This window comes from Trichosurus vulpecula, chromosome 3 (genome assembly GCF_011100635.1).
Source record: "Trichosurus vulpecula isolate mTriVul1 chromosome 3, mTriVul1.pri, whole genome shotgun sequence".
Taxonomy (NCBI): domain Eukaryota; kingdom Metazoa; phylum Chordata; class Mammalia; order Diprotodontia; family Phalangeridae; genus Trichosurus; species Trichosurus vulpecula.
In genome coordinates this window covers 335960950-335986935 of record NC_050575.1, presented here as the reverse complement: position 1 = coordinate 335986935, position 25986 = coordinate 335960950, and the positions used below count along the sequence as shown (strand labels likewise).

The 25986-nt window shown below is 36.9% G+C and overlaps 1 protein-coding gene across 2 annotated transcripts in view; it reads left to right on the top strand.

Moving 5' to 3' along the window:
• Nucleotides 1-24943, top strand: part of ACYP2 (acylphosphatase 2) — a 228591-nt gene extending 203648 nt beyond the window's left edge. The window contains exon 4 of one of the 2 annotated variants that reach the window (XM_036748029.1): nucleotides 24474-24943. In XM_036748029.1, coding sequence (XP_036603924.1) covers nucleotides 24474-24588 — 115 coding nt within the window. In that variant the 3' untranslated portion in view covers nucleotides 24589-24943. The remainder of the gene's footprint in view (nucleotides 1-24473) is intronic. The other variant, XM_036748030.1, reaches the window with a different exon arrangement.
• Nucleotides 24944-25986: the final 1043 nt, after the last annotated feature.

The window sequence follows — 25986 nt, the reverse complement described above, 5'->3', positions numbered from 1 at the left end:
CATTTTTCGTGGGTTCTTTGGAACCATCTTGGATCATTTTCTTGAACAAAGTAGCTACGTCTTTTGTAGTTGGCCATATTTACAATATTCCTGTTACTTTGTACAATGCTCTCCTGATTCTGCTCTCTTCACCTTGCATAAGATCATGTAAGTCTTACCAGGTTTTTTCTGAAACCATCCTGCTCATCATTTCTTATAGAACAATAATATTCTATCACAATCATATGCCACAATTTGTCCAGCCATTCTCCAATTGAAGGGCATCCCCTCAATTTCTAATTCTTTGCCACCACAAAAAGAGCTTCTGTAGATATTTTTGTACATTTAGATCCTTTTCCTTTTGTTTGATCCCTGTGGGATAGAGACCTATTAATAGTATTTCTGGGTCAAAAAGTAGACACAGTTTGATTTTACCTGAGATAATTTTCCTCATTCTTCCTCTCCCTTCCCCCCTTCTCCCATGACATCCCTCTCTCACCTATTGTTTTTTGTTACATCATCCCAACATAATTGACTCACTCCCATGCCCTCTTTCTATATAGAATCCTTCTAACTACCTTAATAAGGATAAAGGTCGTAGATGATATATGTATCATCTTACCATGTAGAAGGGTAAACAGTTTATCCCTATTGAGTCCCTTGTAATTTCTCTTTCATATTTACCTTTTTATGCTTCTCTTGAATCTTGTATTTGAAAGTCAGATTTTCTCTTCAACTGATCTTTTTATCAGGAATGCTTGAAAGTCCTCCATTTCATTAAATATTTATTTTTCCCCTTAAAGGATTATGCTGTTTTTCTGGGTAGGTTATTTTTTATTGTAATCCCAGATCTTTTGCCTTGTAATATCATATTCCAAGCCCTATGATCCTTTACTGTGGTAGCTACTAAATCTTGTGTGATCCTGACTCTGGCTCAGTGGCATTTGAATGGTTTCTTTCTTTCTGCTTGAAGTATTTACTCTTTGACCTGAGAGCTCTGGAATTTGGTTGTAATGTTCCTGGGAGTTTTCATTTGGGGATCTCTTTCAGGACGTGATGAGTGGATTTTTTCAATTTATCTTTTACCTTCTGGTTCTAGGATATTGGGGCAGTTTTCCTTGATAATTTCTCGAAATATGTTATCTAGGCTCTTTCTTTGATAATGGCTTTCAGGTAGTCCAGTAATTCTTAAATTATCTCTCCTTGATCTATTTTCCAGGTCAGCTGTTTTTCTGATGAGAAATTTCTCATTTTATTTATTTTTTCAGTCTTTTGACTTTCTTTTATTGTTTATTCATGTCTCATAGAGTCATTTGCTTCTACTTGCCCAATTCTAGTTTTTAAGGAATCATTTTCTTCAGTGAGCTTTTGTACTTTTTTTCCATTTGGTCAATTCTGTTTTTAAGGTGTTATTTTCTTCAGTATTTTTAATGCCTCTTTTACCAAACTATTAATTGTCTTTTAATATTTTTCCCTTTGCTTACATTTCTCTGCCTGATTTTTCCCCTGCTACTCTTATTTGATTTTGAAAATTATTTTTTAGCTTTTTCAGGAAATCTTGGGTTTCTGTTCTATTCACATTTTTCTTCAAGGCTCTGCTTGTAGTTTTTTGTCTCCTTCTGAGTTTGTCCCTTGATATTCTCTGTCACCATAGTAGCTTTTCATGGTCAGATTTTTTTTTTTGTTCTTTGCTCATTTGTCCACCCTCTTTGTTGAATTGTAACTTTTTGTTAATGTTAGACTCTATTCTAAGAGAAGGGGGTAGAGGCGCTCTGTCTCAAGTTTCAGGTTTTTTGTGCTGCTGTTTTCAGACCTAGTTCTGGAGGTTGGAAGTGTTAAAGTGTTTCCAAGGTGGTGTGATCTGTGGAAAGGCGTAGTCATTGTTCTCTTGGTCTTCACTCTGGTTTTTATCCAGGAAGGGCTCCTGATCCCTTGGGATTACAATCAATACTGCTTCTACAGGACCCTCTTCCCTTGAGACCAGAAACAATACTGTTCTTCAGGGAGCCTTATCTCTTGGAGTCAGAAGGGGTACTCCCTTTGACTGCAAGTACTCCTTTCCATCCTTGAGCTGTGACCCAGAAGTGGGTATAGACAGTGGAGTTACCAAACAGTATCTGGTCCTACATCCAGTGCTAGCACAGGGATACCCTTTAATCTCTTTCTGACTAGTTTCTAGCTCCCTTTCCACCCTGGCTTGGAAGCTCCCAAAGCTGCTGCTGCCTCCACCATGTAGCCCTACCACGACTGTTTCATCCATGTGGACTCCAGGCCAACCTTCTCTTTCATGTCACAGATCTCTCTTTCCAACCTTGATTGTCGTCTTGGGCTGGGAGAATGTCTTACTTTGACCTTTTGATGGTTCTGTCACTCCAGAAATTGATTTGCGGCATTATTTTAAAATTGTTTGGAGGGAAATGTTGAGAGAATTTGGCTGAGTGTTTCTCTGCTACATCATCTTGACTTTACCTCCAGAAGACCTGAAACTATTTTCTCAATCCCAGAATGGACTTTCTCAGAGCTGGCCCTCTACAGGAAAATAATTTGTTTTATAAAAATTAGTTGTCTCAGGACACATCTATTCCATTAACAGAGGCAAACTTGTACTTTCCATCTTTTGTAGCTACTGAAAACACATTTTAAATATCACTGAATAATAAAGCAAAGTATAATTTTCTTTCCTTTTGTTCCCAGTTGATGTTAAAACACACTTTGAAAGTAGCCAGATCCTATTCTGGAAGGGGCATCTCTAAAAGGGTGATTTGCCTCCAGAGACACTAAATTTCTTGGCCACACTGATGAGGCTGACAACTTGGGCAATTATAGTAGTGTGTTACTAAGCCAGATGGTTTGAACAGTTTTATATGTCAGGCCTAGAAAAGCCTTCTCAAGGGATTAGATACATATAAAAATAAAGGCTTCCTCAACCTTGAATAGTTTTTAAAACAACATAAACTAATAGGCGCATGCTCTGCACAGTAGCTACTTGATCAGTGTTTGATCAGTGAATGGATAGCATTTCCCCTGTACCTTTTCAGCTTTTTAAGATTCCACTCAATACCGCTCCCAACCTTAACTATGTAATTTGTCCCTTGATTGCATTTGGCCATTTCTGTTGCTCTCTTAACCCTTACTAGTTATTTCTGACAAACTCATGCCTTCTACAGGAAAAGAGTTAGGATTAGAGTTGTAATAGCCCCCTTCCTCTCTTTGGGTTGAAAAGCAAGATGAAGGTGAACAAAGTTGTTAACCATATGGCTATTCCCTTGAATAATTGTGTCTGGACCATCCAACATGCTGTAAGGCTATGTCAGGAATTCCTAATTCAGAAGCAAAAGCTAACTCGTGGACTTGGCTTGGTTGCAATATAATGTAAGGGTCCCTATCCAAAAATAACTAAAAAAGGAAAGAAAAAACCTTTCAAGGGAAACTATTATATAGTGGTTTCATCCTGGAGTACTAGTACAGTGTAGCTTATTTCCAACATATATATTTTTGTTTTGTTCTCTTAGCTAAAACATCTCTGCTTCCATCCTTTCTACTCTGATATAATTGTCAGGAGTAAGAACACCTACCTCAGCTAGACACTTTCAGGCAGTCTCTTAGCCAGCAGAGTCTGAGCCTGGAGTTTGTCAGAGACTCTTTTGCCAAGCTTGCCATTATAATCTGACAAGCTTGGGTCATGTTACCACTCCACTCCTGATACCCACAGATAAAGACTAGTGGACTCTTTGCAAAGATCTCCGCTCTCCCCAAGACATATAGGCAGGATTAAGTCTGTGAGATTGGAATCTCACAAAAACGTAGAGAAAAACCACAAAAACGTACACAAGTTTACATGAGAGGGGAATTAAGAAATAGCCACCTGAACTCACCTAAGCATTATCTTGTTGAACCTGCTGTCTTTGACATGCACCTCCGATGATGCTGCATTTTGCCCTGACTCTCCTAGAAGAATATGACTAGTCTTAGATCACCAGCAAAGCAATGATGAAGCTTTTGTTTTGTTAATGCTACTTCCAGTCATTGCTATGAGGCCATGATTTAAGGTAGTTATTCCCAAAATACTGGCTTTGCCCTCCTCCTATGCTGTTATAATTGCTTTCTACATTGACAGGCAGGCCTCTTTACTGTCATGGGGACATAGCTATCTCTATTTCTATATGGCCTTGTTCCCCAAATTGCTGATACTGTCACCAAAGGGATTTTTATACCTCTGTTAGTGATAGAAAATGTACAATAAAAACAGTTTAAATTTGAATAGTATTTCATCTCCAAGAGGTAATAATTTCTTCTCTCTTCTCTCTCTTTTTCTTGTCATCCTTCCTTTCTTCCCTTTTTGCCTCTCTTCTCTCCTCCTCTTATTTTTCCACTTTCCACTAGATAAAACCACAAACTGCTAATGTCGTTGTATTTGTCTAGCATATTTTCCGCTAATATTTCTGTTAATCAAACAACAGCAGCAAATATTTATGAAGTATCTAATATGTGCCAGACCCTGTGCTAGATCCTTGAGATGCAAAAATAGAAAATGAAACAAACCCTGCTTTTCAGAAGGCTATATCCTACTAAGGGGAAAAAATGTGAGATATAAATTTAAAATATATATGCAAAATAAACATGAAATAATTTGGAGGCATGTGGGAGAGAACCCTAACAACCAGGGAAACCATAACAGCTATGTGAGGTGAGATTAGTTGCATCTTGAGAGGATCAAGAGATTTCAAAAGACAGTGGTAAAGAGGAAGAACATTACAGGAATGGAGAAAAATCTGTGCAAAGTTATAGAGGTGGGAGATAGATTGTCAAATATGGGGAACAAGAAGTAGACAGTTTTGTCTGGAATGTAGAATGTGTGAAGAGGACTGATTTGAAATTAATCTGGAAAGATGGGTTGGAGCCAGACTGTAAAGGGCTTTAAATGCCAAAAAAGGAATTTGTATTTTAACATTTGGCCTGAACTTTGAAGGAAACTAGAGATCCTGAATGGCAGAGGGGAGAAAGGAGTACATTATAGGGATTAGGGACAGCTTGAAAAAAAAACAGAAAGAAAGAATAGCAAAGAGGCCAGTTTGCCTGGACCCATAAGTGCCTGCATGAAGCAGGGGAATGTGTAATAAGGATGGAAAGGTAGGTTATAGCCAGGTCATGAATGGCCTTAAATGTCAAACAGAGACATTTGTATTTGGACTTGGAGGTAAGAGAGAGCCACTAGAGGTTACTGAGTAAAGAAGTGACATGATCACTCCTGTTTCAGAAAAAGAAGCTGAATCCTAGAATCAGCTTGGTTTACAGTATAGTGGAAGGCTCCCTATCCAAAAATAACTGAGAAACAAAAGAAACAGCTCTTCAAGTAAAGCTGTTATATAGAGATTTTGCCCAAAACCTGTGCATTAGGAAATTCACTTTGGCAACAGTATTCACTCTATTTTTTCTGGGTTCCATTCCTGACTCCCAATTTCTTTCTCCACCATGACCTAGCATCCTTCTCACCCTGGAAGATCACTCTTCCCCTTCAGCTCCTTTTTCTCTTGGAAACTCCATTTTAAGGAAAGTTCCCAAGCCAGCCATATTCACCCCTTCATAACTCTCTGACTTCCACTTCTCCCTCTCCGGACTTCTTTCTCTACCATGTTGCCTACATGGGTACCTTATCTCCCTCCCTGCTCTTCAGCTTCCTTTTATGTGTCATCTTTCTCTGTCAGAATGAAAGCCCCTTGAGGGCAGGGAAAGTAATTCTTTTTACTTGTCTAATATAGTGCTCAAACCTTAAAAAATACAGTGCTTGGTGCATAGTTAGCACTTAATACATGCTTTTTGACTTGACTTGACTTGGAGTATGGATTGTAGATGGGGAAAAGAATTATGAGGCTATTATAGTAGTCCAGCAAAGAGGTGATAAGGGTCTGAATTAATATGGTAGCCATTTGAATACAGAGAAAAGGATGGCTTTGAGAGATGTTGTGAAGGTAAAAACCACAAGTCTTGGCAACTGAATGGATAGGTAGCTGTTAAAAAGAATGAGGAATCAAGGATGACTCCTCATATGAATGTGTGTAATGGAAGGATGGTTTTGCCCTCAACAGAAATAGGAAGGTTAAGAAGGAGGAGGCACAATTAAAGGAAAAGATAATGAGTTCTTCTTCAAATATGTTGAATTTGAGTTGCATATATAGAACATCTGGGTGGAATTATCCAAATGGAATGTGGTGATGTGAGATAGGAGCTCTTTATCAATAGTAAGTATAGTAGTTTGAGTGAAAAGCACTAGTGAATGAAGAAGAAGTTTTTAAGTACTTACCATGTGCCCAGCATGGTGCTAAGTGATAAAGACACAAACACAAGCAAGAGAGTTCCTGTTGTTTGTGAAGAGAAGACAAAATATGAAGGGGAGTTAGAGTTAGAAAGCATGGAGTAGAGGCATGATGAGGGTTTGGAAATGACTAGGAAGTGGCATGGTGGCCTGGTTCTGGGTAAGATAATTGAAAGCTCACTTATGAGCCCAAGGGTCCCAGGAGCAGGAGTCTATCCTCTGGTGGGGAAAGAGGAGGGCTAGAATGCAAAGTACTTGGTTTGGAAATGGCCAAAGTTTAGAGTCACCCAACTTAAATGGAGTGATTGCCTGCATTTGCCAGCAACAGTACTTACCATTTCAAGGTTCAAAGGACAGAAGCTTTCACAGAATCACTGAATATCAGAGTTGAAGAGAACTAAGAAGCCGTCTAGCTCAACCCATACCTAAACAACACTATGCAACATATCCCAAGGTGTTCATTCAGGGATTTGTTTGAAGACCTCCAATAAAGGGGATCTCAGACATCATCTGTTGGATGTCCTTTAGGCATCTCAAACTCAATCTGTCCAAAACAGAATGCATTACCTTCTCTCCTCAAACAAGCACCACCCTAGTTTAGGCCTTCATCACCTTTTTATTGGGTTATTACAGTAGTCTTTTAAGTGGTCTCCCTACCTCTCTCCAATCCATCCTCCACACAGCTACCAAAGGGATTTTCCAAAAACACAGGTCTGACCTTGTTACTGCACTGCCCAATAATCTTCAGTGATTCCTTAGTACCAAGGTACAACCCAAATTCCTCCGACGTTAAAGCCCTTACAACCTGGCTCTAAACTTTCTAGCCTTTCACAAATTGTGTGTTTCAGCCACACTCACCTTATTGTTCCACACACACTACAGTGCCTTCCCTCCTTACCTCTACCTCGTAGAATCCCTGGTTTCCTGCCAAATTTGGCCAAAACACCCCCTTCAACCTAAGGCTTTTCTTGATCCCTCCAGTTGTTCCTCCCCTCCTAATTACTTCTTATTTATTTTGTCCATATTTCCAGGTATATGTCACAGAATTACAGAATTTTAGAGTTGGAAGGAACCTCAACAGTCATCTAGTAAAACCCTTATACCAAAAGAATCCCATTATAACATACCCAAGAAAGGGTCATCTAGCCTCTGCTTAAAGGCCTTCAAGGAGGGGGAGGCACCCTGTTCCATTTTTGGACATCTCTGATTGTTAGGATATTTTTTCCTGACATCAAGCCTGAATTTGCCTCTGCATGGTCTATGCTTTGTTCTTATTTGTGCCCTCTGGGGCAAAAGAGAGCAAGTATCTATCTCCTCCTCCACATTGCAGCCCTTCAGATACTTGAAGATAGTTATGATCCTTACCACTGCACCTGGAGTTTTCTCTTCTGGATCAACATCCTCATTTCCTTCAACTGAACCTCATATGACATGGACTCAAGGTCCTCCTTTGAACCCTCTTCATCTTATCCATGCCTTTCTTTCTCCCAACATCTGCAGTCTGAACAGGACAGAGTATGGTGGTGCTTTCACCTCCTCCTTCCTGCGAACTGTACCTTTCTTAATGTAGCCTACCAGAGAGCATTAGCTGTTTGACCGCCACATCATACAATGGACCCATCTTAAGCTTTAAGCGACTCAGCTTTTTCAGAACAAACACTGAATAACCAATCTTCCCCCATTCCTATACTGGTGAAGTTGACTGTTTGTAGTTATATAAATACATATTGTTGCCCCAATAAAATGTAAGCTACTCAAGGGCAGGGACTTTTCATTTTGTCTTTGTATAGCACAGTTCCTAACATATAGTAGGTATTTAATGAATGCTTATTGATGCACTGATACAAAATCTTTATGAGAATGGACTATGCAAATGAAAACTATATCTTCAAGGAAATAGCTTTACTATGTAATTTTCTATGACAGTTACATCTTTGTAGTATAACAACTGATTGAGATTTCTATAAAATAGAAAACACCTCTGCATTTTTTTCATTAATTTTTGACTTGGTGGAACAAAGTTCAGCCTTGAAAATTCTCCTCAGCTCAGGTTCATTTCACACATACATTAAAATTACAAAAATCTATGGCATGACTATGAAGGTAATGTTATTCTGCAGGCCAAGCCTCAAGTTCCATTCTTCAAGCAAGGTGTAAAACATGGAGTGTTGCTCACTGAAGGTGTTGGCAGGCAGTTTCATGGATGAAAGCCTGCAAAAAAAATGCAAACAAAAGAATTTCTAACTCATTCCAAGATTCTCCTAATACTCCTATTTGTAGATGATAATTTGTTAATTGCATAGAGTGCTATAATGCTATGAAACTTTTTCAGTGAAGTATGTGCAATGCATAAGAGATTGAACTAGCCACCCAAACTAAAATGGCAAAGTGGATTTTAAAAATTATTACTGCCAAAATGAAAATTACAGCTGGATAGGAACCCAGTCAGTTAGTGTAAGAATATGCACATTTTAAATAGGAATGTAGACAATGAAGAAGAAGGGGTCAGGCAAAATCCCATTTGGGAAACTATGCAGTTCTTTTATTGTTATTTATTCATGTGTGACTCTTTGTAACCCCATTACATTACCCTGTCCATGGGGTTTTCTTGCCAAAGATACTATAGTGGTTTGCCATTTCCTTCTTCAGCAAATTAAGGCAAACAGAGGTTAAGTGACTTGTCCAAGGTCACACAGCTAGTAGATGTCTGAGACCAGATTTGAACTCCGGTTTTCCTGAGTCCAGGCCCAGTGCTCTATCTGCTGAGCCACCCAGCTACCTCCTGTGTAGTTCTTCAAATGATCCCATACTTGCATTACTGCATCTCGGTAATGTAAATATTATCAAGTGATACTATATGTCTATGAGTCATGGAACATGATCATGAAAGAACCCAAAATGTAAATATTCCAAACAGCAACAGAAAAATGAATGTTGGGCATATTACCAATAATGAGTCACATGTGAGAAGAGTAGCTAGGTACCTAGATATAGATCTATATATAGATATTTGCTTATTTATATATAAGATTTTGGGGACATGTATTTGGTATATATAGATATCTCTATACCTGTGTATCTATCTATAAGAACACATGTATATGTGCATATATTTGTATTTTTCTATAAATGTTTAGATATCTATATAGAAAACTTCTGGGACAACTTGCCTATATGTACATATATTCACGTACACATGTACGCACACATATTTCTCATATACAAGTTATTGTTGATAATGTGCCCACCATTCATTTTTTCTTTGCCATTTGGGTTATTTGCATTTTTGCTTTCGAGATGATGTTCCATGATTCATAGCCATACAGCATCACTATATAAGTATATTTGTGTCACAGAGAGGTAGTAATGCAAGTATTATTGTTGTTGTTGAGTCAGTTCAATCCTGTCTGACTCTTCATGACCCCACCTGGGGTTTTCTTGGCAAATGTACTGAAGTGGTTTGACATTTCTTTCTCTAGCTCATTTTACAGATGAGGAAACTGAGGCAAATAGGATTAAGTGACTTGCCCAGAGTTACACAGCTTGTGTCTGAGGCTAGATTTGAACTCAGGGAGATGAGTCTTCCTGACTTCAGGCCCAGCACCCTATCCACTGTGTCATCTAGCTGCCTAAAAGCTTAGCATAGTACCTGGCACATTTTTGTTGTTGAGCCATTTCAGTCATGTCTGACTCTTTGTGACCCATTTGTGGTTTTCTTGGCAAACATACTGAAATGGTTTTCCATTTCCTTCTCCAGCTCATTTTACAGATGAGGAAACAAGGCAAACAGGGTTAAGTGACTTGCCCAGGGTCACATAGCCAGTAAGTGTCTGAGGTCAGATTTCAACTCAGGTCTTCCTAACTCCAGGCCCAACACTCTATCCACTGTGCCACTTAACTACCCCTAATGCAAGTATGGGATCATTTAAAACACTGCTCAGCTTTCCAAATGAGATCTGACCTGATCTGTATCTGCATATCCATATCTGCATCTCTATCAATCTAACATTGTGAACTATGTTCTTTTCTTGCAAAGTGGGAATTGATTTTAATACACTTGATGCACAAAAGGGGAAGCGGGGGAGACCATGCATGCTTATATTTTCCCAGGTTTCCCATGTAGGTGTTAAGAGCTAGAAAATTAGTAAATCCTTCAAAGTATTTTTGACCACTATGGGTCATGAAAGTCTCTGACACAAAGATTACACATGACATATCTATATCTACATGTCATATAGATAGATAGATGAGTAGATGTACAGGGTATATCAAAAGTCTTGGTACAGTTTTAAGCTATTAAAGACTTTTGGGACAGCCTGTATATCTACATACATACATATTTCTCACATGTGATACATATTATACGTATATATGTTTATATGTGTGTATATATATATATATATAAATTATACACATGTATATATTTAGGACTAAAAAGGGGTGGACTAATGTACCAAGAATAAAAGGTAACAAATGGACAGCCTAATTGGAACATGATGATCCCTGAGATATTCAAAGAATGAGAAAAATCTCTTTAGTGTACTGGGTGGGTACTTTAAGGAGGATTTATGTAAAGACATAGAAAAGAACCAGACAGCAAGAGAAGGGGTGGAAAGATTGTGGCTGTAACTTTGGTGGGAGTCCCCATTCCAATAAAATCACAAGTTTACCAAAGTAAAAAGCTGGGTGGACAAGACAGGACAAAGTAAAAGACTGTTGCTATAAGAGGTCATAATGAGGATGAAAAGCAGGCTTCATAGGAGTAAGAGAGAGAAGGGAGAAGCTAGACATCTGAGCCAGAAGTGACCTGTTTCTCCACTGTACATCTGTGACATTTTTTATCCCGCACATGGCACTTAATCACATTCTACCTTGTAGTATTGTACACTTGTCATAGACCCAAATCTTGATAAGGAGACAAGAGAAACCAGAAAGGGATCGAAGGACTGCAAGAACATGGGAAAACAGTCATTATAAGGTCAAGAACAAGTGGATGTAATGAGGTTCTAGTCAGAGAGGGTAATTTCAGAGTTTCGCATCTTAAATAATATTAACAATAATAATTGGCATGTATAGATTGCTTTAAAGTTTACAAAGCAGCTTTGGGTGATGAATGAATCTAAGGGGTGACTCTGACCTCACTGCAACACTTCATCATGGATAGCACAACCTTTGGAGTGCCATCTTTTTCTGTTTTTGAAATTCCTTTGTAGCCAACAAATGTATTGCCAAAATTTGATTCAATCAGGGTATTTTCCCTCGATACAGGAAACCAGGATTTGTAGCAAGTCTTTCTTGACAGTCCATGGAAAGCCCAGAATTTTAGAAGTTTGGTCAAAGAACCTAGAAAATACACTTAGAAACTATATTAAATATTACAAATTAAACTACTGACCTTAAAAAAGTGAACTCATTTTGGCTGAAACCCAGATTTTTAATTATCACTTCCCTCTACCAATATTGCAAAAGCTTCATTTTCAATTAAATGTGTTAAATGGAAAATCTGAGTTGCCAAGGTATTGGGTTATGTTATGATAGCAAAAGCATGCTTGAGGTGAAGAAAAAGACTCCCAAATCTAATTATTTCTAGAATAATTACATAGCAATAAATCACCTACTATTAATATTTCCATTGATAAAATATGAAAACCCTTTAGACAGAACCATTTAAGTATTATACCTTGGTAACTCTCCAAACTTATTTATAGTAGACATGGGAATTTGGTAAGAAAAAAAATTAAGGGAATAGGTCAACCTGCAGGAAATTGGCTAGCAACAGAAAATCTGAAAGAAGTGTATAAGGTGGGAAGATGTGTATCCTAAATAGCCAGCCAGTACACAATTATAATTCTTTGTCATATGGTCATGTAAGTGTTTTACCAATTCAGACTGACTTCCTTCAATTTAGGCCAAAGTATTGAAATTGTATCTTTACATGGAGCAGTTACTAAGTTCTATATGATTGTTCCATCTGAACAGAAGAGTTGAAAGAGTAATGAGTTTGCATAGCATAGTGAAAATTGGACTAGCTTTGGAGTCAGGAAGACCCAAGCTCAAATCCTGACTTCATACAAACTTTCTGTGAAACCCTGGACAAATCCTCCACTTCCTCCTCTATAGCTCTCTTCTTAACAATTCTTCCTTACAACCTGTCTTCCAACCTTATGTTTCCACTAAAGCTGCCCTCTCCAAAATGACTAATTATCTCTTTGTTGCTACATCCAGTGACCTTTTCTCTATTTTCATTCTTCTTCACGTTCTGTAGCCTTTGACACTGTTTATCACTCTCTCCTCCTTTAATACTCTCTTCTCTCTAGGTTTTTGGGACACCATGTCTCCTGCTTCTTTTTCTACCTATCTGACTACTGTTTCTTTTTCTCCTTTGCTGGATCTTCCTCTAGATCATGTTTTCTAACTGTAGGTGTCCCTCAGGGCTCTATCCTGGGCCCTCTTCTTTTCTCCCTCTATACTTTACTTGGCGGTCTTATCAGCTCCCATGGATTTAATTAAACATCTCTTTGCTGATGGTTCTCAAATCTACCTATCTTGCCTCAAGTAGGAGGAATCCTACATCTCTGACTGCTTTTCAGACATCTTGAACTAGATGTCCAGTAGACATCTTCAACTTAATATGTCCAAAACAGGACTCATTATCTTTCTCCCTAAACTCTCCCCTCCTCTTACCTTTCCTATTAACTATAGAGAGCACCATCATGCTCCCAGTCCCTCAGGCTCAAAACCTAGGAGTCATCCTAGATTCTGTACAATCTCACACCCTCCATAGCTGAGCTGTTGCCCAGACCTATCAATGTCACCTCTGCAGCATCTATTAAATATGCCTCCTTCTCCCTTCTGACACTGCTACGACTCTAGTACATGTTCTCATCACCTCTTATCTGGACATAGCCTGGTGTGGGTCTGCCTGCCTCAAGTCTCTTCCTTCTCCAATCCATCCTTCATTCAGCCAGTAAAGCAATTTTCCTAAAGCTCAGGTCCAACTATATTACTTCTCTCCTCCTCCTTTCCCTCCATTCAATTAACTCCAGTGGCTCCCAGGATAAAATTTTTTTTAAAATGTTCTCTTTGACATTCAAAGCCCTTCATAACTTAGCCCCCTTCTACCTTTCCAGTCTTCTTACACCTTGTTCCTTGCCATGTACTCTTCAGTCCAATGACAGTGACCTTCTAGCTGTTCCACAAAAAAGACATTCCAACTCTTGGCTCTGGGAATTTTCTCTGGCTATCTCCCAGGTTTGGAATACTCTTCCTTCTCCATTCTATCTACTGACCTTGTTGGCTTCCTATAAATTCCAATTAAAATCCCAGCTTTTACTGGAAGCTTTTTCTAGTCCCTCTTAACTCTGGCACCTTCCACAGATTATTTCCTATTTATCCTGTATATAGTTTGCTTTGAATAGATTTGTTTGTATATTGTCTCCCCCATTAGATTATAAGCTTCTTGAGGGCAGAGACTGTGTTTTTGTATCCCTAGCACCATGCCTGCCACATAGTAGGCACTTAAAAAACATTAACTGATTGGATTTGACTTAACTTCTTAGCGCCCCCAGGCAACTAACACTATTATTTATAGACCAGTTATTGCTCTATTACTGATTGAAGAAATCCTTATACCCAGGAATTCCCTGCACAGTGTAATCACGTGTCTGAAACCTCCATCCCTGAAAAACAAGATTTGAAAGTGACTCTTCCCTGATACCCTGTATTCATTTAAGTTTAACAAATGAGAATGTTATGAAACAGTACTTAGCAGGTCTTTAAACACTCTATATGTTGTCCTATCTAGATAGAACTTGAGTTTCATCTGTGATATGCTTATGAGAAAAAGATGCTTCTTGAAGACTCACTAGTTAGCAATGATTTAAACTGATAATTCATTTAAAATATTTTCCAGTTTCATAGCCCTTTGGGAACAGTCCTCTCCACCTTCTTATTTGTCAGAAAGTAAATTGAAGCCTATCTACTAGTTCCTTCTCTGCTGCTTATGATCAGGCCCCAGTATCCTCTATCCTTTAAAAAAAAAAGTAGATTGGGAAGTTGAATTCAGTCAGGACCCGGTGCTATGGCAGAGACAGACCCCAAAACTGTACAGGACCTGACCGCTGGCGTTCAGATGCTTCTCCAGCAGATGCAGGACAAGTTTCAGACCATGTCGGACCAGATAATTGGCTGAATTGATGATATGAGCAGTTGCATTGATGATCTGGAGAAAAACATCTCTGACCTTATGACCCAAGCATACACATAAAAGTTAAAGGTTTTGTTATATCATTTAGAGTGAATGCTGGAAAATGTTTTTTTTACGAGCCAAGAGGTGAACAGCTTTTCTCAACTAACTACTGTGCACAAACATTTTTTTATTCTGTAGCTTGTATTCCTAGAATATGCAGTTTAGGTTTCAAGGTGGTTTATTTTTTGATTTCTTGTATGTGGTAGCTTCATAATATATGACATAAAATATGTAAACATTAGTTAGTAAACTGAAATTCTGACTATTCTTGGCTAAAATTTTTAGTGCATGTATTGTCAAGTCATTTGTTGTTCTTTTGTAGTAGTTTCAGTTTAATAACAAATTGCTGTGAGTTTTTTAAAGAAATGTATTAATTTTTCAAGTATTATTGGACTCTCTATGTGAAGTAAAACACCTAGAGTCTATGGTTTGTAATTCTCAGCACAAAATCACTGTTGTACTAATAACAAATAAATGGTACGTTGACCATATTTTTAAAGCAGACAAAAAATTCGAGCATTTTGTATTTAGATGTTTGTCATTGCTATGTTTCCGTGATTGAGAACTATACCTAAGAATCTACTGTAAAAAGCCCTATGAAGGAGCTGAAATTGGTGGACAGTAACTATTGCCACTTTTTAATACACTAGAGGATTTGGATAGTGACAATATCTCATTTCCTCACAAATACTAGGGACAGAAAATAACTTATAAAGATGATTTACATTCACTGGTTAGAATTTTGTATGTCATAACACTTTAGTAATTAGTTGTAACATCAGAAGTGCTTACTGTACAAACCTGAGGGGGTTTTAAAACCTACTTGCTCCATATTTACCTGTGCTACTGATCTTAAAAAGCATTTGTTAATTAGAAGAAAAAAGCAAGTGTCCGTTGTGAATCCTTGTTCACTTGCTGCTTACTGACTGATAAATGCCCTTATTATAAGCTTGGATTTTTTAAAGAAAAATTGTGGGTTTTGTGGTTTACCTTTTTTCTTACCTAAATGCTTGCAGAATAACACTTTTGTAATAGATTATAGGTGGAATGGAAAATACCAAACATTTTCATCACATTATAGTCTATGTTTTAATCAAGAGATGAGACACAAAGATTGGACACCCAGATGACTGATTCATGAAATTGCTCCTGTATTTAAAAAAAAATTAAGGTCAAGATAAAGGTGAAGGATGATATAGAGGTGGAGGCCCATTTTTTTCCTGGAGAGGAACTTTTAAGTGTATATTTTGTGATTGTAGGAGAAATTTTCTGTACCACCAGATAGTTTATGGTATTGTTATAACTATGGAATAAAGCTATGAAATAACAAAAAAAAAGAAGATCCAACCATGCCTTTTAGTACCACCATCTCTTCCAATTATCCAGGTTTATAACCTCAGTATCATCCTTAATTTCTTGCCATGCATATCCATTCTGTTGCTGTTTCTTATAACTACATCTCTCATAATATTCCCTTCTCTTCACTCACATTGCCACCACCCTTGTTCATGCTCCGTCAGCTCTGGTCTCCTACAATGGCCTCCTGTTTGGTCTTCCTTCCTCAATTCTTTCCATACTACAATATATCCTCCACTCAGTCCCCAGTGTAATTTTTCTCAAGTAGAAATTGGACCATGTCATACCCCCTTCCCACATAACAAACTTCAGTGGCTTCCTATGACCTCCAGTATCAAATATAAACTCCATTCAGCATTTAAAGCTCTTTACAACCTGACTCAGGAGTGGGGAACCTGCAGCTTCAAGGTCATATGTGGCCCTCTAGGTCCTCAAGTATGGCCTTTTGACTGAGTCCAAACTTCATAGAACAAATCCTTTTATTAAGGCCATCCCTGATGTCCTGACCCCTTTCTACTTTTAGAGTCTCAGGCACATTACTCCTTTCTATACACTTCAGCCTAGCCATATAAACCAACACTTGCTATTCTGTACACACTACAATCAGTCTCGTCTTCATGCCTTTGTACTGGCTGCTCCTCAGGAGCCTTCCTTCCTCACTCTTGCCTCTTGGAGTTCCTTGTTTTCTTCATGACTCAGTTCAAGCACCACTTTCTACATGGAGCCTTTCCTTGTTGTTTTAATAATTTTCAGTCGTGTCTGACTCTATGACCCCATTTGGGAGTTTTTTGGCAAAGATACTAGAGTGGTTTGCCATCTCCTTCTCCAGCTCATTTTGTAGATGAGGATTAAGTGACTTTCCCAGGGTCACAAAACTTGTAAGCATCTGAGGCCAGATTTGAACTCAGGAAGATGAGACTTCTGATTCCAGGCCCTAATTCTTCCTAATGCTAGTATCCTTCCTTACAAAAACTCTACCATTGACTCATTTAACAAATATTCTCTGTTTGCTTATATATCTTATCCTGCCTTTTAGAATGTAAGTTCCTTGAGGGAAGGATTTTTTTGTCTTGGTGTCCATGATCTTAGCCCAGTTCTTAGCACATCTAATTTAGTTAATAACCTTAGGTGTAAAGTCTTTGGACACCTAAGACAAGAAATGCCCTTATCTATTGTTATAACTGCAGCTTTGGATGCACATGGGTGATGTGTTAACCAGAAATAGAATGCATTTTATTGGAGTGCAAGAAACTGAAATCCAAAGAATCAGCTTAGGAAAATAGAGATAGAGGCAGGAGTAGAGCTTGTCCTACATCCCTGAGACAGTAAAAACAAACTCATTACCAATTAAGTCACCATGATTCAATACAGGAGTATTACCGCCAAAGTAAGATCAGAAAATCAGACTGTGCCACCTCTCCTCTGGCTGTCCTCTTTCACGCCATCCCACCAGAACCACCTGACCTTTGCCTCTGGGACCATAGGATCTGATAGGTGAGCTTTTCTATTTGCTTTCTATTATTTGTAACTAAGGGTCTATGTCACTTCCCGGCCATTCAAACTATGCTGCCTTCACTCTAGCCATCCTCCTTAACCACATCCCACTAGAAGCATCTGGATTTTGCCAACCAAGATCTTGGGCTCTGCTTGGTGAGCTTTCATATTATGTTGCCCAGAACCAGAACATTTCGAGATCATGCTGCCACTGACACACGTCTCCTTCACCCCTATTTAGTCTTCATTATGTGTTGTCTTCACCAGTTATAATGTAAATTCCTTGAGGTCAAATACTCGCTTGCTTATATTTATAGCCCTAACTCTTAGCGCATAGTAAACACTTAATTAAGGCCTTATTATTCAACATTCATAAATGTCCATAAATATGTTATATGTACTCAAAAGGAGAATCACAATTTGATTTAAAGAAGTTGATACTCAAAGGACTTTTATTGGAAAAATGTAATTGTTGTTTATCTTTTGTTCTCCAAGAGGACCAATGACATCAAGAGGGTGATGTCTTGACTTACAAGGGAATTGGATTTAAGTAAGGCAGAGCTGTGCAAAGTCATCAGCCTCACTCTCTCCTCCAGAGTCATCTGAGTCTAGTGGCAAAACCTAGATCAGTACGCCTAGAGATGATCCCAGATGCAGTGGGAGACCTTGGCCTTTTTAAGCTAAGGTTTTTCCCAGGTCTCAGTTTATCTGAGGCAACACCCATTCAGTGATTTTAGGCTACGTAAGAAATGAGGCAAAATATGACCTAGTTTACCAACAGACACACAAAAAAAAATCAAACTGGGAGGGGGAGACCCTCAGGGTTCTGGCCAGAATAGAAACAATTGCTATTTACACTCACTCTGAACCATCAAAACCAAACAATGACCAAGTGAGGCTTGGGCTGGGACCTATTATTGGTCAGCCAGGGAAAGCAAAAGGGATGTGGATTTAAGGCACGGTCGAGTAGTCCCAGTGATGATTTTAAGGCTCATGTTTGTTTTCAAAATTTTAAACCAAAAGAAAAAGTCTTAAGGAGAAACTTTGGTAGTCAAAGTAAAGTGACAAAACTTGAAAATCAAATAAACATGCTCAAATGTGAGATATCCCAATTGAAGAAAAAATGACAAAGTGATATGAACCTAATGCAACAAGTTATTCACCTGATATGAAAGAAGAAACTGCTGCCTTTAAAGACTATAGAAACATCCGAGACTATAGAAACTTAGGTAATTTCCCCATTAACAAAAAGAATAACTATTGCTTTGGATTGTGGGGAAAGCACTTTCTAAACCTTGAAATGAAGCATTATCAATAAAAATGATAATGATAATAATCTTTGTATTTCCTGCCCCACCCCCAGTCACCACCTGTAAGTAATGGGCACATAATAAATGTTTATTGGCATGGAAATAGAAAAAAAGGAGTTTTTCATTAGGAATAACCTTTATTGTGTGCCTAAGAGAACCATCACATAGAAATACAACTGCAAAAGATAAAACCACTGGCATATGAACATAAGATAACTGAGATAGCAGAAGTGCTACATAATATATATTTCATATTGGCAGAATATCTCTACTTCCCAACAAATGTTGGGGCTCAAGAGAATGAGTGTGTTTCTCTTTTAGAGACCTTGTAAATATTACATAAGGACTGAAACATTTTAAACAGAGCAAAAATTCACAAAGCTTTTGACATTTCTAACATTGGTACAAACACTTTCTATACACAAGGACTTCTTGGTCTTTTTTATGTGAAAGTTGGAATTATGTGAGCCAGAGATGAAAGAACAGCTTTGTTTGGGTTTTTGCATGAAATTAATAGTACCCTTAATTTCTGAAATTATGTAGAATTTATAAGAAGATTTCATTCAGTTATTTTCTGTGCATGGCAGTAATTTTTATTAACCTTCCTGTAAGGCACCAGTTTTACATTGCTTTTTTGACATCACAGCCTGAAGGTCCTAAACCTGCAGCCACTTCTCTATGGAATTTCTTGTCTTACACCGTCATGAGATGGAATATTCCTGATAGAAGATAATGGAATATGAATCATATTTCAGAAATTAAAATTGACAGAGTTCTGACAGGTCTATAACCAAGAGCAGTTGCTGTTTCCAATGCTCTTTAGCTTACACCCTTCTTTGCAAGACTAGAAAAGCAAGCATTAGGAAGTTAGTGCTATTAATGATTCATGGCAATGCTATTTCCTGTAACTAAAGATGACAGCCATAATCATTTTTAATATCATCTGAAGCATGCTTGTAATATGTAGAGTGCATAGGAGAAACAGAAGGTGGAAGACCACTACTGAATGTCATGATTCTGGGAAGTGTGGAGCTTCCTGCCTATCTAAAACTTTTTAACTCACATTAGTCATGGACTAATAATGTAGATATTATTCTTACCTATCTCACTTCTAATGCAGCAATCTGAGAGGCTCTTTCAATTCATGTGAACATGAATTGTGTATATTTTATGTGTGTTTTTGCAAAGATAATACCATTAGTCATCATTTTCAAATAGAGCCTTATTTCAGAAGTTCATCAAGCTATCTTAACCGATATCTAAGCAGGTAAAGAGGAACAAGAGTTAATTAGAGAAATGTGAATAATTTTAGTCATCATATTCCTTTTCCTGATTAATGGAATTCATTCATTCATTTTACAAACGTTAAGTGCTCACTGTGTAGAGGTTGCTGTGCTAGGCACTAGGGAGATACAAAATTGAGATAAACAAACCCCTCCCCTCAAGGAACTTACAATCTAGTACAGGCAGGACTCAAACACAGACGCACTCGAGAAATTTAAAGCAAAGTGCTCCAGGAGATTGAAGGGGAAAGGTTTTTACCAACTGAAGGCTTACTGGAAGATGTGAGTTGGGCTTTAAAAGACATAGAAATTCAACAGATAATGAGGGGAGAGGAGGCTATTCCAGTTATAGGGATGAGTGTAAGTAAAAGGCATGGTGTTGGGAAATGCAGGGAGTGTGGCAATGTCACTGTGTCAACATAGTTATCCCACTGCGCAAGAAGAGAGAGCAAATTCAGCCACACACAATTAAACTGCCCTAAACAGTAGCAGAAGAAGGTATTGTAAAAAGAAGAGGCAGAATTAGAATGAGAATAATCAGTAGCTCAGTCAGGAATCCTAGAGCTATGAACCAAACGGTAGATAACACTTCAGCATCAATTCAGATCCTTATCTGGGAGGGTCCTTTAACTTAGCTGTTGGTGCTTTAGATGTGATATCTTTGTCCAGTGACCAACAAGTGCACACTCCAGTGGAAGAGATGATTTCTATCCATCTTGACATTTTTGATATAAATAAAATCAGAAGATGGAAATTGTGGTTAAGCATAAGAATGTCTCAAAGATATTCCTTTGAGAAGAAAAGAAAGAAGTTGACTGAATAGATTTAATCTAAGAATGTGCTAGGAAATGTTTAACAACCAGCTCCCTGAGAGGAAAATGTGTACATGGCACACTTTTAAGTTCAGTCTGCATTATTAACATTTTCTCCACCTCTTTCCTAAGTCTAGACTATCAACAAAGCAAAAAATCAAGCCCTGATTTGTAGTGTTTGACAGTTTCTGAGTTGTAAATGCTCACACTGAAAATTTGGCTCGAGCTGACTCCAGCACACCCCTAGTTTTATCTTATGCCAAAAAGACAACAAGAAACATTATTTCCTGGGATTTACAAATCCATGAACAAAACAAAGAGACCAAAAAAGCCATCCATATAAGCACCTTACTTAGCAATTACATGATTTATTTACCAGAGACACTGTGTTAGAGTAGACACTTGGGGGGGGGGGGGAAGAATGATAAGGAAGGATTATAATAAGCAGTGTCGCCTAGTAGAGCCTATTATTAAATCATCAGGAATTCTCTAAGATGGTTGTTAAACATAGCTAGTGTGAAGTTCAGTCAGCTCCTATACCAGTAATGTTATTTGTTGCTTTAAAAAAATTGGTGGCAAATGTAAAGAACAACCATATGCAAAAAAATGTTAAAGTGAATATAACAAAATTATAAAGATCAAGCATGACACAAATGAAGAGATATGAGAAAATATTCCCCAACCTCATCCCTTTGTAGAGGTGGGAGTTCCGCAGGTGTTACACATTGCACATGTTTTCTGACTTTTTCAATGAGCTGATCAGTTATGGTGATTTTTTGACTTTTTTGTGTGTCTTTTAAAAAATACTATTTGTTATATAGGATGGCTCTCTGGGAGGGATGGGGGAAGGATAATTATGGAGATAACTATGATGATGTCAAAAGCAGAAGACATCAATCAGAATTTAATTAAAAAGCAAAAAATTGAATATGTTAAATAAAGAGAAGCATGCAAAAACTGATAAACTAACGCAAAGTGAAGTAAACAGAGCCAGGAAAACAATACACACAATGCCTGCAAGAATGTAAGAGCAAAGAAAAACAATCACAAAACAAACTGAAAATTAGTGTTGCAAAAATAAAAAGCAAGCTTACCCCACCCCCAAAGATATATGAGAAAATCCCCCCCCACCACCCCTTTTCAGAGGTGGGAGTTTTATGGGCATGGAACATCACAAATAAAGTCAATTTCTTTTATGTGTTGGTTTGTTTTGCTGGATTTTTTTTCATTTTAATTCTTTATTATAAGGGATGACTCCCTGGGAGAAGCAATACAGGGGGAAATCTAGATAATGTTAAAAAAAAAAAGGTAGCAGTAAAAAAAAAAAATCTTATTTTTTAAAGTTAAAAGAATTAGTGTCAATCACAGGAAAACATCTTTTTAATACATTATTATCTATTTTCAGTGATTATGTCTTTAATAGTGAATATTTGAAGGCTGATTTAATTGCATTTTTGTTCTGATTGTGCTAATAAAATGCTGGTAAGAAAGTCTGGAGTAGCTATGAAGTTGTAAAAATTTTCCTAAAATCATCATTTGGCACTGTTTAAATCATTGATTAAAATTGTCACTTGATAATTTAATATCTGAAATAAAACAAGTTAATCACTTTAAAATATTTCTGGATAAAATGTATTCTCCTTATAATTAATCAAATAAAAATCAAGCTACAAACTGTAGCTAAAGAACTTGAAACTGAAATTATTAAAATTGGTGAAGTACTGAGACCAAAACAAACAGCATATAGTTTATGTACTGTTATTCCTGGATGGCACACACATCCTACATCACATATGTATTTTTCTTGTTCTTATTCTGGTTTGGCAAGAGATTAACTAACATTAATTTCTTGTAAGAGCTTGTTTTAATGATTTACATTCTTGAAGAATTTTCATTACTTCATTGCAATCAACATTAACATTCAGAAAGCACAAAAATTAATCAATACATTATTGTCTATTTTCAATGATTATGTAAGAGCTTTTGGAAAATTTAAAGATTCATACTGGAAAGTAGGAATCTCATGTTGAAGATGTGATCAAGACTAATAAGTTTAAAGACATTTCCTTTAATAAAAATAATAAGTTTAATGTTTTTCCTAGGAATATGTTATGAGAAAATATAATTAAACACATGAACTTAGGTCTTTTATTGGACCTAATTTGATTTATTAGAACTATCTACTTGGCCTTAGGAAGAACTAACTTCATCATGGATAGCTGTTTTTTTTGTAAATGGTGTCATTTAAGTGAAATTTCAAAACATGAAATTAATTTGAATGATTTTGGAGATTTTTTTAGATAATAATATAGTGCCAAACAATATCCCAATCCTTTCAACTATTCAAGAAGCTAAAAAGATAATTATCCCTATTATAGTCAGGAGTGCTGAAGCTAAGAGAGGTTTCAATTTAATAAATATAATTTGTATGAGAGTGAGAAATAGTTGAATTGTAGATCACAGCGCAGATTTAAAGAAAAGAGTTAATGGATTAAAATGAAATTTCATTTGTTAAATCATGGTTAAATTACAACCATAGGTTGGCTACAGATACAAGAGTTCATCAAAAATCAACAAAAGCATTGTGTGGGGATTAATTAGCAACATGGAATTTACAGTAAGGAGTATTGCATATTTTATTGTAAATCGTGTACTATACATCCTTTATATCAGTAAAATTTATAATACACTTATGTAAGTGTATATATAGAGCCAGTTGAAACATATATAAACAAAAATTCTTTGAGGGACCCTCAGTAATTTTCAAGCTTCTAAAGGGGGTCCTGAGACCAAAAAAAAATTGAGAACTGATAGGTTAGTGTAACATTAAATTAATTTTAATTCCTTAACATACCTACATTAGATGAAAAGGAGAGATAACCCTGGAATCCCACCATCCCCTTCCCTGGTGAGATGACATCTAGGATATTGTATTCTATTCTTAGTTCCACATTATAGAAAGGATATTAATAAGCTGGAGAATGTCCAGATAAAGGCACAAGGATGATAAAGGACCTTGATATCATTCCATATGGGAATGAGTTGAAGGGGCCAGAGATGTTTATACATGATGGGTATTTTCAAATATCTGAAGGGCTGTCATGAGGGAAAAGGATTAGACTTGTTTTGCATGGCCCCCAAAGGCTTAACTAAGAACTTTGCATGGAAGTTGCTTGATGTACAGAAAAACTTCTCAACAATTAGAGCTGTCCCAAAGTGAAATAGACAAATGTCTTCCCAAAAAAGGCTACATGGCAACCTGATTATATTGAAAAGGGTATTGTTTTCAGATACAGATTGGACTGGATCACTTTTGAGGTCTCTTCCAATTCAGATTCTGAGATTCTAAGTACATTAACACTGATAAAAAGAAAACTTGGTATTAATAGGCTGCCATGGGAAGTTCTCAAATGAGTAATCAACATGTAATAATCAAGGACTGGCCATACTCAGGTTTTCATTATCTTTATTTTATCCGGATTTAATGATATAATACATATATACCCTATTATATTATTAGAATGATGTATGAAATGTGAAATGTAAATATTTTAAAGGATTTCTCATAAAAATGCCTTGTTTAAAATCCTGTTAATATTTTTTGTAATGTCACTTCAGCCCAGTTGAATAGACTTTACATTCTAAAAAGACTTTTCTTCTTCTTCTTTTAATCCACAGGAAGACCTGGCTAAGCAAAGTTGGGAGCCCCAGTTCTCGTATTGATCGGGCTGACTTTTCCAATGAAAAGACCATCTCCGAACTTGAGTACACTAATTTTAGCATTAAATACTAGTGAAGAAGTTCTTAGAATAAAATTATAATGCTTATGTGCCATAATAGGTTCCATACTCTATTAAATCCATAAAAGGGAATAATAGTGCTTTGTATTTCCATTTAAACAATGGAAATTTGTTCTAAAAAATGTAAAACCATAATGTTACTAAAAATGCCTGGCACTGAAATAATTTAGCTCGAATATTTTTGAAAAGAATAAAAGTAGGATTGTAAAATGAGAAAATACCAGCAATGTACTGTATGAGTATCTAGTTTAACTTTAGCCCACAAGGTCTTGGAGTTGAATGCACATGACAATATGAATATTGTTTCACTATCCATCACATAATAAAGTTAACTATTTAAAAATGAAACTTATGTATGCTGTTGATCCTTTTAAATTCTAAAATCTCCTATAATATTCCCTTGAATGTTAGCAATATCTTAGTAGAAAATCCAAAGATTTCAAGTAAATTTATGTGAAGTTCAATATATACTTATTTCTAGTTTTGTTCAACATCCATAACAAAATCTAGTCAAATATGAATACTGAATAAAGCCATCTAGTTTATGGCTATTTGATATTGTTTGTAGAATAAAGAGCTCTTCATAAAATTCCTAGGAGGCATTAGTCCAAGTCACAAACTCCAGACCATGTTTTTCTGGCAAAATTTCCATTGTAGAAAAAGAGCTGTCACCTGATCTGCCTGAAGTGAAGAGACTAAATAAGTGTAATGTATTAGACTCTCCTGAGAGAGTCTAGAATATCCCCTGAAATATGTTATGTTAATTTGAAAATAAAATTGGCATGGTCCAACATAAACGACAGAATTCCCTGCAGATCAGTGGTGTCAAACTCAGGTAGAAACAGGGGCCACTAAACCATACATGAAGATCCCTGCAGGCTACGTATTGACTTGGAAAACCATATATTAATATTGTCTATGTTTTATTGTATTTTTATTTATTTTGTTAAATATTTCCCAATTATATTTTAATCTGGTTCAGCAACATCCAGGAGTGGTATGAGGCATATGTATGCAGCCCTTGTTTGATGCCTCTGCTATAGCTAATACATTCCTTTGGGGCCATTTGACTTTAAATTATAATCATTCAACAAGTGTTTATTAAGCATCTGCTCTGTTCCAGGCACTGAGGATGCAAGTACAAAGAATGACACAGTCCCTACTTACAAGAAGGTTATAATCTAGTGTGAAGTTCAGAAAGTCTCACTATAGAGTGACTAAATTAAAATATATACAAAGTAGTTAAATATAAGGTAGTTTGGGAGGGAAGACACTGTGATCATGGAATCAGTATGGGCTTCATGCACAAAATGGTGCCTGAACAGCATCTTAAAGGAAGAGAGGGACTCTATGAGGTAAGGAGAGGGTATATTCTAGGCATGCCATGTGGT